The sequence below is a fragment of the Stegostoma tigrinum genome, chromosome 12, assembly GCF_030684315.1.
Source record: "Stegostoma tigrinum isolate sSteTig4 chromosome 12, sSteTig4.hap1, whole genome shotgun sequence".
Taxonomy (NCBI): Eukaryota; Metazoa; Chordata; class Chondrichthyes; order Orectolobiformes; family Stegostomatidae; genus Stegostoma; species Stegostoma tigrinum.
In genome coordinates, this window is record NC_081365.1 from 29,057,591 (window position 1) to 29,075,108 (window position 17,518).

General features: G+C 42.5%; 1 protein-coding gene across 1 annotated transcript in view; it reads left to right on the forward strand.

The window, feature by feature from the left end:
- Window positions 1-3,355: 3,355 nt before the first annotated feature.
- The window catches only part of LOC125457206 (adhesion G-protein coupled receptor G7-like), a 71,864-nt gene continuing 57,701 nt past the window's right edge, over window positions 3,356-17,518 (forward strand). The window contains 5 exon segments of the mRNA XM_048541112.2: window positions 3,356-3,701; window positions 14,592-14,720; window positions 14,951-15,067; window positions 15,564-15,673; window positions 16,931-17,095. Of these exon segments, the coding sequence (XP_048397069.2) occupies window positions 3,590-3,701; window positions 14,592-14,720; window positions 14,951-15,067; window positions 15,564-15,673; window positions 16,931-17,095 (633 nt within the window). The 5' untranslated portion in view covers window positions 3,356-3,589.

The window sequence follows — 17,518 nt, forward strand, 5'->3', positions numbered from 1 at the left end:
AAGAGCGGCGAGGTTATGCTGCAGCTCTATAAAACCCTGGTTAGACCGCACTTGGAATATTGTGTTCAGGTCTGGTCGCCTCATTATAGGAAGGATGTGGAAGTTTTAGACAGGGTGCAGAGGAGATTTACCAGGATGCTACCTGGAGGGAAGGTCTTATGAGGAAAGGTTGAGGGAGTGAAGGCTTTTTTCATTAGACTGAAGAAGGATGAGAGGTGACTCAATAGAGGTGTACAAGATGATGACAGGCATAGTATAGTGGATACCCAGAGACTTTATCCCAGGGCAGAAATGACTGTTATGAGGGGGCATAATTTTAAGGTGATTGGAGGTAGGTATAGGGGAGATGTCAGAGGTAGGTTCTTTACACAAAGAGTGGTGGGAGTATGGAATGCGCTGCCAGCAGTGGTAGTAGAGTCAGATACATTAGAGACATTTAAGTGACTCTTGGATAGACACATGGGTGATAGTATAGTGTAGTGTAGGCAGGGTAGTTTGATCTTAGTAGGATAATAGGTCGGCATAACGGTGTGGGCCGAAAGGCTGTACTGTGCTGTTCTACGTTCTAACCAACCCAACAAAGTCCAAAACCTACACGTCAAGCTCTTCCGTTTAGCAGGGTCATTAACCAGGAGGTATAGATTTAAGGTAAAGAGCAGGAAATTTAGAGAGAGAAGTTAAGAAAGAATTTTTCCACCCAGATGGTTGTTTGTATCTGATACTGTGTGAGCAGGTAGTAGAAGTCAGAATTATCGCATTCACAAAGTATTTAGATAGTTACTTGAAATGCCACATTATTGAAGACTACAAATGAAGTGGTGGAAAATGGGATTAGCATAGCTAGGTGCTTGATGAGAGGTGTGAACATGTTTGGCGAAATGGCCTCTTTCAAAGCAGTGTGATATCCACCAGGTGGAACAGTCTCAAGGGCAGAATAGCCTACTCCTGTTCCTAAGTTTCTCCTTCTTCCTAGACAGTTCCTCTGGATTGTGGATAACTTACTACCCCTCTGTTTCGATTCTGGTTATAGATTTAAGAAGGCAGTGGAGTAGGACACTCTAGCCAGAGCTCGTTGCCTCAGTCCATTCCTTTTCTTGTTTTTCTCGTTTTTTGCTTCCCAGGCAGGAAAACACACCGATGCTTCATCGGAGGCTGCACTGAAAATGTTACCAAACATTGGTAATGAAAAGTCTGTGGAACAAGAAACCAGCTTGGTGAGGCAACCAACCTCAACACCCACAACCCGAGCTACAGATCTACTCCAAAACCTTTCTCTGTTTTTGTCTCATGTTTTGTTTTTATTTCTGCTGTCTTTTCCTTCTGCCAGCAGCCTGGAATAGAGCTCAGGTGACTAACAGAAGAGTGATGGTGACCTGGAGCAAAGCAGGTAGAGACAGCAGCCCTGGAACAGGGACAGTCAGTGAAGTGGGCCCAGAGCAAAGATGGCTTCTGGTTGGGAACCAATGGACCCTGGTTAGACCATGTGGAAGCCCTATAGAAAGACTGTAATGTCAGTCTTTTTCAGCTTTATTTCTCATTTTCTACATGTACTTATGTATATCTGTAATGCAATGTAAATCTTTTTCTTTATTTTCTCTATTTTAGTGTCTAAGGTTTGTACCTTGGTACTTTGTGCCTCAGATGACACTGTGTGTTGGCGACATTGTACACTTTTCACTGCATTCCTGTTCTTCTGTAACTTGAGTAAATGTGACAATGAACCTAATTCTAATTCTGCTCAGATGGCCACTAAGACCAAAGTATAATTTCCATGCTATTCCCTGCATGGAGCTCATAGTGCATGAAGGTTTGGATAAATGGATTATTTGGAGGTTTGTGCTGTCCCTCCGAAGCCTTGACTTCATCTCAGGTCATTCCTGAAGTGTAATTTCTCAACACGCCCGGCCTGTTCCAAGTAAATCTTATCATTTGGCTCCATCACAAGGTAGGATTTCCCATGAGTTGGAAGGTATATTTGACCTTTTCAGCAATGTTCTGGGGACTGTCACCTGAGGAGTCTCTAGCCACAACTAAGTTCCAATTGCAGTGATTGTTTTGAGCATCTACTGTCAGGCATGTGAAAACAGAAATGCCAATTCTCTAGAGTTTGCAGGAATTAATGCTGTAAGCTTTACTGCACGGCATTAAATTGCAGTGCTTCGTTCCAGGGGAAGTGATGGACCAGTGGTATATCACGAGACTATAAATCCACAGACCAAGGTAATGTTCTAGGAACCTGAGTTTAAATCCTGTCATGGTAGATGGTGGAATTTGAAATCAATAAAAAAATTCTGGAATTGCGAATCTAATGACAACTACAAAACCATTGTCAGGAAAACCCCTAAAATAAAACAACGGGTTCCTGATGCTGGAAATGTGAAAAAAAAATTGCTGGAGGAAACTCAACAGGCCTGGCACCATCTTCTTAAGCACAGATGCTGCCAGAATTGCTGAGTTTCTCCAGCAATTTCTGTCTTTGCAACAGGAAAAACCTATCTGGTTCACTAATGTCCTTTAGGGAAAGAAGCTGATGTCTTTACCTGTTCTTACTTGTGACATCTATGTGACTCCAGGTTTACAGCAATGTGGTTGGCTCTTAACTGCCCTCAAGACAATTAGGGATTGATAATAAATACTGGCCTAGCCAGCAACACCCACAATCTCATGAATATTTATGTTAAAACACCAGATTGTGATTTGATTCCCCTCAGCTGCCAAGCATGAAGTGTCTAGGCCCGAACCGTCAGCTTTCCTGCTCCTAAGATGCGACTTGGCCCGCTGTGTTCATCCAGCTCTACACCTTGTTATCTCAGAAATCACATTGTAGCAGCGTTAATTGATATGGACATTGACAGTGTTAATGGGCCATTGAAAGGCTAGAACCAAAATATTCTGCAGATGTGAAAATACTAAGCTTAATGATTTACAAATAATAAACATAAATTGAAGCAGAATATCATTGAACTAAGAACACATTACATCAGTGAGTCCTATAATTGGAGTGGACAATGACAAAATAATTGTCCTTGACAAAAATACTTCCACTATCATTCAGACATGAACCTCGTTCACAAAACATTGTGTGTTGAGCTAAAATCTTCCAAATTCTTCGTGGTGCATATAATAATTCTGATCATGAATAATTCAGCTTTAAATTTACATGATTAGATACTGCTGATTCAGCGTAGTAAACTGTCAGAGATTCTTATAGAGAATGGTTGAAAATACCACACTCAGTTTCAAGATCTGGGCATTCTTACTTGTTGGCGATTGATATACCACGGTTAATATTTCACTACTGAAGAATTCCTGCATAGAATTGAGTTTTATGGCATCCGCCCTAATTTATTTTCATCTCATCAACACTCCTATAGTGCAGTTTAGTCTGATAATCAGAGAACACCAACTGCTATCTACATATTGATGCATTTAATATTTCTGCAAATTTAGTCAGATGTAAACCTCACAAAAATTAGAGGGGAACTGGAGTAGTTAATGTGTAACATGACGCATGAGAAACGGCTTGTAGCTTTACTTAATAACTTGCTTATTAAAGAAAGACGGTTGAACACTGGACACAAGGATCAACATGCTTTGTCTACATTGTAACCACAAAGTGCTGGTTGGAGTTCTGTCTAGTCTTTTCATTGCATGTCTTTGGGGTGCCTGCTTCTGGGAGCTGGCAGCCAAATTTAAATCAGGTAAGAAGTTCAGATGTGTTGCTTTTCATGACCAATTTAGTTTTCTATCCTCGTCTATTGAAATTGCTGACTCATGCTAGAGGACAATTGTATGGGTGCCGGTCTCCTCCAGTTTCTTGCTATGTTTAGATGTCGAGTAACTGCAGAAGACTTTTGAGACCTAGATTTCTTGAAGGGATGTTTTTCACTTTCAACACCTCTATAAAATTTGTAACAGAACAAGTGACAGCCAGAAGTAGCTATTTTAGTTAGGATATCCTGAAGGCCAGAACGAATTGGGCCCGGACAGGATCTGGATTCAATGTAGAAATAAGTCCACTTACGTAAAAGCAAGTGTAACACCTCTGTTCATGAAAGGACAGAGCCAGGCAACTATCGTCCTTAACATCTGACATTGCAAAATGCCAAAATACATTATTAGAGAAGTAATATACACACATTTAGCAAGTCGTAACACAGTCCCCAGGGTCAACATTGTTTATGAAAAGCAAATCAAGTTTGACAAATTTACGAGAATGCTACAATGTAATAAGTAGCTTGGATAAAGGGTAACCAGCTCTGCAGTATTCAGATGTCAAAAAGGCGTTCTATTGTGCTTTACACCTCAGATTTATGCAGAGAAGACTCAGCAAGTTCAATGTGTGCATGAGTTTTACTAATTCAGATTTTAAAATGCCTGCTGTCTCATGCTTCCAGGTTCTATTTAGTTTCTGTGATAATGGGAACTGCCTCTCTGATGAAGGGTCTAGGCCCGAAACGTCAGCTTTTGTGCTCCTGAGATGCTGCTTGGCCTGCTGTGTTCATCCAGCTCCACACTTTGTTATCTTCTATTTAGTTTCTGTTTAGTTTCTCAGTAACCTTCACTGACAGCATACAGAAAACAGTTACCAGAATCAAATACTGAACACATATTTTCACCTTTGTAAAGCTCAAGTATCTTCTTTTAAACTATATAAACAAAAAACTTGTTAATATCGAGTAATATCTTAGAGACCAGAGTGCCTTGTTTATTTGAAATACAGCAATACTCCTCAAAATACAAAGGTTTCTGATGACTGTGCTGAAGTCTATGAACTTGCTGTTGTGGTTCTGCATGTTCAGTTTGATGAAATGGATCACAGCCACTCATTGAAATATCCTGATCTTTTAATGACCAAATGTCTTCCACATTGTATTGTCATCCAACAAATTAATGTTACTGGGCAACCACTTGATCTGCTCTGGTCCTGGTAGATATAATGTATGTTCTTTGTCATGATTTAGCCATTGAAACAAATCCAATTTCTAATCTCAAGTGGTAAGTCTCTTGATAATAAAATGTGAGGCTGGATGAACACAGCAGGCCAAGCAGAATCTCAGGAGCACAAAAGCTGACGTTTCGGGCCTAGACCCTTCATCAGAGAGGGGGATGGGGGGAGGGAACTGGAATAAATAGGGAGAGAGGGGGAGGCGGACCGAAGATGGAGAGTAAAGAAGATAGGTGGAGAGAGTGTAGGTGGGGACGTAGGGAGGGGATAGGTCAGTCCAGGGAAGACGGACAGGTCAAGGAGGTGGGATGAGGTTAGTAGGTAGCTGGGGGTGCGGCTTGGGGTGGGAGGAAGGGATGGGTGAGAGGAAGAACCGGTTAGGGAGGCAGAGACAGGTTGGACTGGTTTTGGGATGCAGTGGGTGGGGGGGAAGAGCTGGGCTGGTTGTGTGGTGCAGTGGGGGGAGGGGATGAACTGGGCTGGTTTAGGGATGCAGTAGGGGAAGGGGAAATTTTGAAACTGGTGAAGTCCACATTGATACCATATGGCTGCAGGGTTCCCAGGCGGAATATGAGTTGCTGTTCCTGCAACCTTCGGGTGGCATCATTGTGGCAGTGCAGGAGGCCCATGATGGACATGTCATCAAGAGAATGGGAGGGGGAGTGGAAATGGTTTGCGACTGGGAGGTGCAGTTGTTTGTTGCGAACTGAGCGGAGGTGTTCTGCAAAGCGGCCCCCAAGCCTCCGCTTGGTTTCCCCAATGTAGAGGAAGCCGCACCGGGTACAGTGGATGCAGTATACCACATTGGCAGATGTGCAGGTGAACCTCTGCTTAATGTGGAATGTCATCTTGGGGCCTGGGATGGGGGTGAGGGAAGAGGTGTGGGGACAAGTGTAGCATTTCCTGCGGTTGCAGGGGAAGGTGCCGGGTGTGGTGGGGTTGGAGGGCAGTGTGGAGCGAACAAGGGAGTCACGGAGAGAGTGGTCTCTCCGGAAAGCAGACAGGGGAGGGGATGGAAAAATGTCTTGGGTGGTGGGGTTGGATTGTAAATGGCGGAAGTGTCGGAGGATAATGCGTTGTATCCGGAGGTTGGTAGGGTGGTGTGTGAGAACGAGGGGGATCCTCTTGGGGCGGTTGTGGCGGGGGCAGGGTGTGAGGGATATGTCGCGGGAAATGCGGAAGACGCGGTCAAGGGCGTTCTCGATCACCGTGGGGGGAAAGTTGCGGTCCTTAAAGAACTTGGACATCTGGGATGTGCGGGAGTGGAATGTCTTATCGTGGGAGCAGATGCGGCGGAGGCGGAGGAATTGGGAATAGGGGATGGAATTTTTGCAGGAGGGTGGGTGGGAGGAGGTGTATTCTAGGTAGCTGTGGGAGTCGGTGGGCTTGAAATGGACATCAGTTACAAGCTGGTTGCCTGAGATGGAGACTGAGAGGTCCAGGAAGGTGAGGGATGTGCTGGAGATGGCCCAGGTGAACTGAAGGTTGGTGTGGAAGGTGTTGGTGAAGTGGATGAACTGTTCGAGCTCCTCTGGGGAGCAAGAGGCGGCGCCGATACAGTCATCAATGTACCGGAGGAAGAGGTGGGGTTTGGGGCCTGTGTAGGTGCGGAAGAGGGACTGTTCCACGTAACCTACAAAGAGGCAGGCATAGCTGGGGCCCATGCGGGTGCCCATGGCCACCCCCTTAGTCTGTAGGAAGTGGGAGGAGTCAAAAGAGAAGTTGTTGAGGGTGAGGACGAGTTCAGCTAGGCGGATGAGAGTGTCGGTGGAGGGGGCCTGGTCGGGCCTGCGGGACAGGAAGAAGCGGAGGGCCTTGAGGCCATCTCCATGCGGAATGCAGGTGTACAGGGACTGGACGTCCATGGTGAAGATGAGGTGTTGGGGGCCAGGGAATTGGAAGTCCTGGAGGAGGTGGAGGGCGTGGGTGGTGTCACGGACGTAGGTGGGGAGTTCCTGGACCAAAGGGGAGAAAATGGAGTCCAGATAGGTGGAGATGAGTTCGGTGGGGCAGGAGCAGGCTGAGACGATGGGTCGACCAGGGCAGGCAGGTTTGTGGATTTTGGGAAGGAGATAGAAACGGGCCGTGCGGGGTTGGGGAACAATGAGGTTGGAGGCTGTGGGTGGGAGGTCCCCTGAGGTGATGAGGTCGTGAATGGTGTTGGAGATGATGGTTTGGTGCTCGGGTGTGGGGTCATGATCGAGGAGGCGGTAGGAGGTGGTGTCGGAGAGTTGGCGTCTGGCCTCGGCGATGTAGAGGTCAGTGCGCCATACTACCACTGCGCCACCCTTGTCTGCGGGTTTGATGGTGAGGTTGGGTTTGGAGCGGAGGGAGCGGAGGGCTGCCCGTTCTGCGGGGGAGAGGTTGGAGTGGGTGAGAGGGGTGGAGAGGTTGAGGCGGTTAATGTCTCGACGGCAGTTGGAGATGAAGAGGTCGAGGGAGGGTAGGAGGCCTGGGGGTGGTGTCCAGGAGAAGGACTTGTGTTGGAAGCGGGTGAAGGGGTCAGTGGAAGGAGGGTTGGGTTCCCGGTTGAAGAAGTAGGCATGGAGGCGAAGACGGCGGAAAAACTGCTCTATGTCCGACCGTGACTGGTATGACTTTGCTCCCACGATAAGACATTCCACTCCCGCACATCCCAGATGTCCAAGTTCTTTAAGGACCGCAACTTTCCCCCCACGGTGATCGAGAACGCCCTTGACCGCGTCTCCCGCATTTCCCGCGACACATCCCTCACACCCCGCCCCCGCCACAACCGCCCCAAGAGGATCCCCCTCGTTCTCACACACCACCCTACCAACCTTCGGATACAACGCATTATCCTCTGACACTTCCGCCATTTACAATCCGACCCCACCACCCAAGACATTTTTCCATCCCCTCCCCTGTCTGCTTTCCGGAGAGACCACTCTCTCCGTGACTCCCTTGTTCGCTCCACACTGCCCTCCAACCCCACCACACCCGGCACCTTCCCCTGCAACCGCAAGAAATGCTACACTTGTCCCCACACCTCCTCCCTCACCCCCATTCCAGGCCCCAAGATGTCATTACACATTAAGCAGAGGTTCACCTGCACATCTGCCAATGTGGTATACTGCATCCACAGTACCCGGTGCGGCTTCCTCTATATTGGGGAAACCAAGCGGAGGCTTGGGGACCGCTTTGCAGAACACCTCCGCTCAGTTTGCAACAAACAACTGCACCTCCCAGTCGCAAACCATTTCCACTCCCCCTCCCATTCTCTTGATGACATGTCCATCATGGGCCTCCTGCACTGCCACAATGATGCCACCCGAAGGTTGCAGGAACAGCAACTCATATTCCGCCTGGGAACCCTGCAGCCATATGGTATCAATGTGGACTTCACCAGTTTCAAAATTTCCCCTTCCCCTACTGCATCCCTAAACCAGCCCAGTTCATCCCCTCCCCCCACTGCACCACACAACCAGCCCAGCTCTTCCCCCCCACCCACTGCATCCCAAACCAGTCCAACCTGTCTCTGCCTCCCTAACCGGTTCTTCCTCTCACCCATCCCTTCCTCCCACCCCAAGCCGCACCCCCAGCTACCTACTAACCTCATCCCACCTCCTTGACCTGTCCGTCTTCCCTGGACTGACCTATCCCCTCCCTACCTCCCCACCTACACTCTCTCCACCTATCTTCTTTACTCTCCATCTTCGGTCCGCCTCCCCCTCTCTCCCTATTTATTCCAGTTCCCTCCCCCCATCCCCCTCTCTGATGAAGGGTCTAGGCCCGAAACGTCAGCTTTTGTGCTCCTGAGATGCTGCTTGGCCTGCTGTGTTCATCCAGCCTCACATTTTATTATCTTGGAATCTCCAGCATCTGCAGTTCCCATTATCTCTGGTCATTCTCTTGCTCTTGTTCAATTGTTGAGTACAGTTTTGTTTTACCTTACCACTTTGTAATGTCTTCTGCTTCACTCTGACATTCTCATCAGCTGGCAGTGAATAGTTAAGAATGGTCAGTGTATGCACAAGTTATGACCAGTTATAAAGTTATAAAATGTCTTTCAGTGAGAAAGTGTAAGGTAAATTGCTATATGCAAATTTGTAAGAATGGATTGTTCCAATGTTTCCCTTCTCTCACACTAGCCCTCAGACTGAACATTGTTACACTGTTGAATTGTTCAATATCACCATTCCATTGTGGATTGTATCACAGCACCAAACGGCGGTGAATTCCATGAAGGAACTGGGAACAAACCACAGTCTGTTGTCTATAGTGATAATCACCAGCAAATTCCATTATGTAGACAAAAACAAAGTTGCTGGAATAGCTCAGCAGGTCTGGCAGCATCTGTGAAGGAAAAAACAGAGTTAACATTTCAGGTCCAGAGACCCTGCCTCAGAACTCATTCTTGAATAACTTGTCTAGAATGTTAATAATCAAAGTGGTGGACATCATATTTAATATAGTGATTTCTGACCATTTTCTACGTAGATCATGTACAAAAAGTGTTGTTCATTAAGGACTGCATGCATTTCTCCAAAAATATCAATTGCAAGTCTTTGCTTATGTGTTAATCCATTCCTGTCATAGTCCTTTGTGAAATATCAAGGAACATTTCACATTAAACAGTGTCAGAAGTGCATAAATGACTTTGATGTCATGTGTGTGCTTTTATTAGTCAGAGTGTCAGTTGTAGAGTTGTGGGATGTAGTTTAACAGATTTTTACCAGATGTACATGCTACACAGTGTCTAATGAACCCACAAGATCTATTCCATCGCACTAAACTGCTTTACAGGTTCATTGATTCATGTTAACATCACTGAGATGTTCCATACACATTGCTGGAATTCTGGTAAACTGCTTGGCTTCCATGTGCAATGCAATTGTCATTGAGCAATGTCAGTTCATTACACATTCAATATTACAAGAACCAGGGTTGGCTAGTTCAGTTGGATGGACAGCTGGTTTACAATGTAATGCGATGCCCACAACGTGGGTTCAGTTCCTGCACATATTGAGTTTACTGGGAAACTCCGCTTGTCAAGCTCTCCCTTTGCTTCAGGTGTGGTGACCCTCAGGTTAAATTACCACCAATTATCTCTCTCCCCTAGGAGAGCAATCTAAGGTCTGGTAAAATACAGAAACTTTGCCTTTAGTACAGGAACAATTGTTTCTCCATTTCACACAGCTTCTCAGACTTTAGGTAATGGCTGCAATATGCCGTTTGTTGCTGATTCTGCTTTCAACACCTCTCGTAACAAGATTCACAGTCACATGTAAAATTAGTGTGATCACATTGTATTCAATGACAGAAGTTATTTCACTATCACCGGTCTGTAAAAGTATTTTAGCTAAGTAGGTAAGCTATTCTTGTGTGAACCTCTGTGAGCCTGTGAGATCTCAACGTCAAATCTTAAACAAGATGGCAGCAGATTAACAGCACAGCAGCCTGGTGTGCTGGTCTTCTCCCAGAATGGCGGTCTCCTCCTGGCTACATCTTCCTGATATTCCATTGTTCCTTAGTCAGCTTTCCCAGGCCCAGATTCCGTTAACTGAACAGTGATGAACTTTGTCTTAATTTTACTTTTTTTAATATTATGTATAATATCTGTAATTAATTTAGGGACTGTGACAGGGCAACTTATAACACTTTTCATTGAGTTTTTCGTGTAAAAGTACAAGTGACAGTAAATTTATTTTCTATTTTATTCAAATGTGCACTGTTGAAGATGTGGATGTAAATGTGATATCTATAGATATGTAGACGGCAATGACCAAATCCCAGTGTGCCTAAAAATGTAGTCAGTTCTTAGTGATTGATTCAGAAAGTAAATTTTCTACCGTAGTAATATATGCACTGATGTTTACAAACATTAGTGTGGCTAGTGCTTCTTGATCTCCACTTTGAGTATTTACAGTTCCAGACCAACAGTTCCTACATAAGTGATTGGTGGTCCTCTTACTTCAATACACTGATTGGACAACAACTCTGCTTTTTCTGATGTACGTTTCCATAAGTGCAGTAAAAAAATGTAAGGTTTGGCGCAGGTGCTATCCTTGCCATGTGTCAAGCATTGTTTTCTATGTGTTGATCCATTCCTGTCATACATCTTTGTGAGGTATCAAGGAACAATGCCAATTCTTTCACATTAAACAGGGTCAGAAGTGCATGAGTGACTTTGATGTCATCTGTATGCTTTACTCCAATTACTTTACATCTGTTCTAAATGTCAATCTTCGATGCTGCAATTGTGTATTGGTCCATGCTGAGTGTCAAATTGTTTTCAAGTCCAATGAGCACTGATAACCATTGATCATGCTCTGTAATATCCTTCATGGATAATAACGTCATGGAATTGGTTGATTGTCTTTTCAACTTCTGAGAGGACTGAATAGTAAAATTATAGGCTGTTATCATTGAATATAGTCTGTTGGACAATCAGTAGTAGTGAAACACTTCTTCATGAGTAACAAAAGCTGTAGGATATCAGTTCTGTTCTGCTAGTAGTATCTGAAGATAGATTTAAAGAATGTTGATCTTCATGAAAACGATGGAATTATGAAATGACATGAATCATGGAAGGTGGATACTTCTTAAGTTGGAAGCAAAGATTACTTTGTTGATCATTATTTGTTCAGTATATGCTCTAAGTTTACCTTTTTTACATTGTGCAATGACTAGGTTTGATATCCACAGCAATGACTTGTTTCCTTCAATGAAACCATCTTCTGTAAATCATTTCAGTTCCTATTATACTTGAGTATGAATGGCAGTTGTCATCAGCTAATTTTGTAAAGCTGATAGAATTGACATGCAAGGCACATTTCCGCAAATCCTTAGATAGGAAGGATATTGTTGGATATAGTCAGTGTCATTGATCATGAGTGTGCTTCAATGGATTCTTCAAGTTTGATGCCAAGCCTACCAAAAAGGTTCACTTCATAGCACCTCTGCCTTTGGCTACATATAATTGGAATCTAACTAGATTGACATTTTGTCAGCACTGGAAATGTAATTGTTCCCAAAACTGGAGTAATTAAAATTTCATAAGCTTGAAGAGTGTCTGTCACGGAAATGAGAGAAAGTTGCTTTAAGTCTCATTGGTAGAATTCATACTTCCAGGCCAACATCAGTGAGAAGCAGGCTTGAAAATGGCCAGAGTCTTGGTTTGAGTATTCTTTTCAGCATCTAGCTCTTTATCATCCAGGGGATTGATTAGCTCAGTTGGCTGGACAACTGGTTTGTGATGCAGAGTGATGCCAACTTCTTCCCCTCACCTGAGGCATGTTGACCCTCAGGTTAAACTGCCATCAGTCATCTCCGTCTCTAAGAGGGCAGCCCCATGGTCTAATAAGAAAATAGTGATTATTCAATGCCATATCACATACTCAGGAATTCAAAATAATGAAACCCTCTTCTGTCTACTACCTGCACACCTTTGTGTGGTGGTTCCACTTCTTTCACTTACATTGGACATGATGTTGTACATCCATGGGCACCTCCATAGTATAGGGACACTTTTGAAGCATCTGATCATAGTAGACCCTCTGGCACATCTGGCATAATGTATACCTTTGCTACGATGGAACAGCCAAATCCCTCTGATAATTAAACTAAAACACAAGCTTTGATTTGTCATGACAGGAGTAGGGGCTCCCCTGTAATAATTACCCCCGCACTCCCAGAGAAGCTCATCTTTCCCCTCATAATCTATTGGAAGAATGGTTTAAAAAAAGAAAATCCCTGATCTCCACTTTACAAGTAACAATAAACAGTTTATTTACTTAACCCAACAATGAACAAATTAACAATACTACTAACAAACCAACAATTCCCCCTTAGACTACTAATTACTCCCTAACTGGTCTAGATTTGCCTGGAATGCTGTTTAAATGAACACAAGTCCTACCAATAAAACCCCAATTAATAAGAAGCCATAAATTACAACTTAATCTGTAGCACAGACTGTCTTCTGGAATATTCTGACATCTCCAGTCTCTTCACAAACACCGTTCTTCCATTAATTCTATTGTCAGGGATGTTGTATCCCTATAATTTCTTCAGTGAGGACTTTGAGCTAAAGTACCATGGTGCCTTTGATCAATTAGATGGGCTTTCTCCGTGAGCCGAATGGTACTAACTGTGGCCGGTAGCATTTGTCTCTTCCAGATCGCAGATGGCTCTCTCCAATTTTCCAAATGCTGGCATCTTATGTACCCATAATGACTTAATCAAATTTTTACAATAGTTTCAGGTTGTCAACTCCATCAGATTTGAATTCAACTAGCTTTCTGCATCTGGGTGCTTTGTTTAAATTAATTGGCAGAATTCGTTGTCACAAAAATCAAAACCCGCCCGCCACATTTAAGGCTTTGATACACTTGTTTCATTTTTTGAGGCTCTCTGTACCAGCAACTTCAGCTGCTACTCACAGAGATATAAATTTTTTTTCAAAATTTCTAAGTACAGACAAAACACAAATCTCTTAATGGAACCACATAGAACATAGAACATTACAGCACAGTACAGGCCCTTTGGCCCTCGATGTTGCGTCGAACTGTGAAACCAATCTGAAGCCCATCTGACCTACACTATTCCATTATCATCCATACGTTTATCCAATGACCATTTAAATGCCCTTAAAGTTGGCAAGTCTATTACTTTTTCTTCATCAATTATAGTTGTGGAGGATCAGAAGTGTGAAGTAGTAGTCATGATTATATTTTAGATTCCTGCCTTCCACTTCACAGTTACTCCACCCAACTTCATAACACCTTCCAATCATCACATTTTGATTTGACTTGAAGTATTTTTTGAGCACATTCGCTGCCACATCAAATATAAGTATGTCTTCAATCCGAAAATTCATTAACTCTCTGCTCTAAAAGAATGTATAAGTATTGTCTTCTTGCAGGTCACAGGTACATCCAGACTGCATCCTGAAGTCTGATGCAGTCATCTAAAAGGCAATAAGTCATGAACGCTAAAATTCAACAATTTCAAGCATAAATGGATCTCCCAGTGAAAAAAGGAATGTTGCTGGGAATTGACTATTTTAAAACAAAAACAGAAATGCTGAAAAAGCTCTGCAGGTCTAGCAAGATCTGTGAAGAGAAATCAGATTTAACGTTTCAGGTCCGGTGACCCTTCCTCAGAACTCTTCCTCTGTAAGATATGCCATTGGTGTATTCAACAGATGTACATGTGTAGTCACAGAATGAATGCTTCTTCCAAGGCCATCAAGTCTTGGAGTATGACGCAAACGTAAGGTTTCTGCCTCAGAGACTGGAATGCTACTCATTGTGTTACAAGATCGCCCATGAAATTAAATGAATTGGGCTATTAGTCATATTTGTTGAGTACTATTTAACACAAGGAGCTTTAACAGTGATATAGCCATTATGTCTCTTGATCATTTTGTGTTTCAGCCTTTCTCAGACTTCTAAAGCATATTTGCCAAAGATTTTGCAGGCTATTATTTACTCCTTAAACTTTTTATCATATAACTGTGAAATTTGTGGCCTAAATTAGAGGAATGCTGAAGGTATTAGTTTCAGATATCAAAAAAGTGAACGCAAGTGTTAGGTTTTACACTTGCAGCTACAGCTATAGATTCATGCCGATATTTTTAAACGTATTTACTTCATAAATACTGTATTTTGTTCATTTTTAGAATTTTCCATGAAACCGTCATCATTCCCACCTGCCAACCCACAGGCATGTTACTGCCAAAACAATGGAACTTGTGAGGATGAAATCTGTGTTTGCCCAGATGAATGGAAGGGAGACCATTGTGAGATTGGTTTGTAGATCTGATCTTTTCTATCTGACAAGTTGACTACAATGGTAAATTATTAACAATCACTCATATTTCAATTAAAATTATATCGAACTATTTGTTGGCACCTAATGATTACACTCAAACAACTGTAATTTGATTATATGGCAATGAATTGTAATATTTTTAAAAGTAAACTCAGGTCAGTTTGCCTCTTTATTAACTTAAGGCAATTTCATTTTATTTCCTTGCAGCCAATTTTTGTGAAAAGAGTGAATACAATTCCTCTCAGGGACTGTTCACATTCCATAAAATTTTAGTAGGACACTATGGTTATTCTAAAGAAGAATGTGAGTCATACACCTTAAATGGTATGTTATCCTCTTGTTTTGGTATTTTCAGATAGTTTTGTTCAACAGCTTAAATCGACAACAATGGTTCATTTAGATGTAAGTTTCTTTTTCATCATATACCGTGCATAAAAGAAAATCCACGTAATTTGAACTTTATTATATCCAAATATCAAGTTGTCATCTGTCACATTTCAAATACATTAAGGCACTTCTTTCCTCCAATTCTGGCATTAGCTGTACTAATGTTTACTAACCTCAATACCAATATTTATATCTCAAAGCATTTGTCAGAATACTTTTGAAAATTTACATTATTTATATGTACATATTGTATTTGAGTTGCAACATAAAAATAGTCTAAGATATCCAAAGGGCTTTATACATTCTAAAACAAAGAACACTATTTTTAATATTCTCATATATAATTTTTTTAACTGATAGATTGATTCTTGGTTTTAAAAATTGCGTGATGGCATTAAATTGTAAGACTTGTGTATCACTAATATCTCAACAGCAAATATTTCAAAAGCATCACGCCTGTGCACTGAGAAGAATGGAATCATCAGTCTACAAAATGACACATTAACAGATTGCAACGAAAATTTAAAGAATCTTAGCGAGAAGGTAATATCTTATGCCTGAGTTGCCAATTAATAACAAGCTGAACCAAAGCAAAAGGGAAACAGAATCATAAAAATAAAGAAAAAGGACAATAAAATAAACATTGACATGTAAGCTGTATCAAAGATATTATTCTCTCTTAAATAGAGGACAGTTTAACTTGTTATTATGTACACAGAATTGTTGACTTCATCATTGAGGTACTTTTATGAACAATCATATACTTTCCAGAAAATTTGTAAAAATATCTCTGTAACAAATTTTAAAAAGCACACAATAACACTGGTGAAAGCCTATCATAGATTTCCCTTTATCCTGATTGTAAAGAAGAAAGATCTTTTATAAAAAAATACTTTGACAACCTCAGGACATCTTAAAGCACTTCAGTCAACAATATATTGTGAAATGTATGTATCACCACTAGGTAGACAGGAATAGCACTTAATTCTGCACGACATGGTTCTATCTTTGATTTCAAGGTGTTGATTGATACATATATGTTGGATAGGACATTGGGAAAATTCCCCTACTCATATATGCGTCATTCATGTTCACTTAAACAAACTGAAGCAGGCCCTTCAAAAAAAATACCAGTAGCAATAGAGTTTTTCTTCAGTGCTCCATTGATGTATCAGCAGAGATTACATTCTCAAACTCCTGAACTGAAGTGAAGTTTGAGCCCACAATAAAGAGATGAGAACATAATCTTTGAGCGAAGCTATCAAATCAGATGATCAGAACCTACCTTCAATTCAACGCCAATGAAACTAAATCGTTCAATCTTAGAGATGTGAGAGCTATGCAATGCTCATCACCATTATACAGTGGCTTGGTGACTGGCATTGCTGACTTGCAGCACCAGGGACCGGGATTTAATTCCAGCTTCAGACGACTGTCTGTGCGGAGTTTGCACATTCTCCCCGTATCTGTGGATTTCCTCCGAGTGCTCCAGTTTCCTCCCACAGCCCAAAGATGTGGCAGTTAGGTGGATTGGCTGTGCCAAATTACCCATAGTGTCCAAGGATGTGCAGGCTAGATGGGTTAGCCATTGGAAAGGCAGGCTTACAGGGGTAGTGCAGGACGGTGGGATGTTCTTTGGAGGGTCGGTGTGAACTTGATGGGCCAAATGGCCTGCTTCCACAGTTGTAGGGATTCTATGATATTTGTTGTCTTTCTTATCTGTATTTAACTATCGGCATCTATCAATTAGGGAGCTTATATATAATCAATGTTTGTGTAATTTTTTTGTTCCATTGACAGATAATGAAATACAGTGGCATTTCAGAACAAGAATTGGTGAAAATTGCAATGGCTGCTCAGATGCTGACCTCAGAACCACATGTTCTAACTTCAGAGAACATTAGCCTCGCTACTCAAATAGTGCAAAGCATTTTGAATCAGTCTGATATACTGGACTCAGTTGAGGTGAGATGAAATTACTGTTTCATTCATTTTGAAATGAAGTGGTAGAGAGCAGCCTAAAATTTTAGATTAAGGCGAGTTGACAGCTGACTGGTATTTATCGCTGGACTGTTATTCCAGAAACTCAGGCAATGTTCTGTGGACCCAGGTTCGAATCCCACCACAGTAGATAGTGGAAGTTGAATTCAATAAAACTCTGGTTTACTAATGCTTTTTAGGGAAAAAAAACTGCCATCTTTACCTGATATGGCCCACATGTGACTCTAGACACACAGTTATGCAGTTGACTCTTTACTGCTTCCTGGGCAAGTAGGAATGGGCGATAAATGTTGGCCTAGCCAGCAACACCCTCATCCTGTGAATAAATAAAAGCAAATGAAACTGAACTGGACAGGCCAGGTAGAGTCATAGAGTCTTACAGTATGG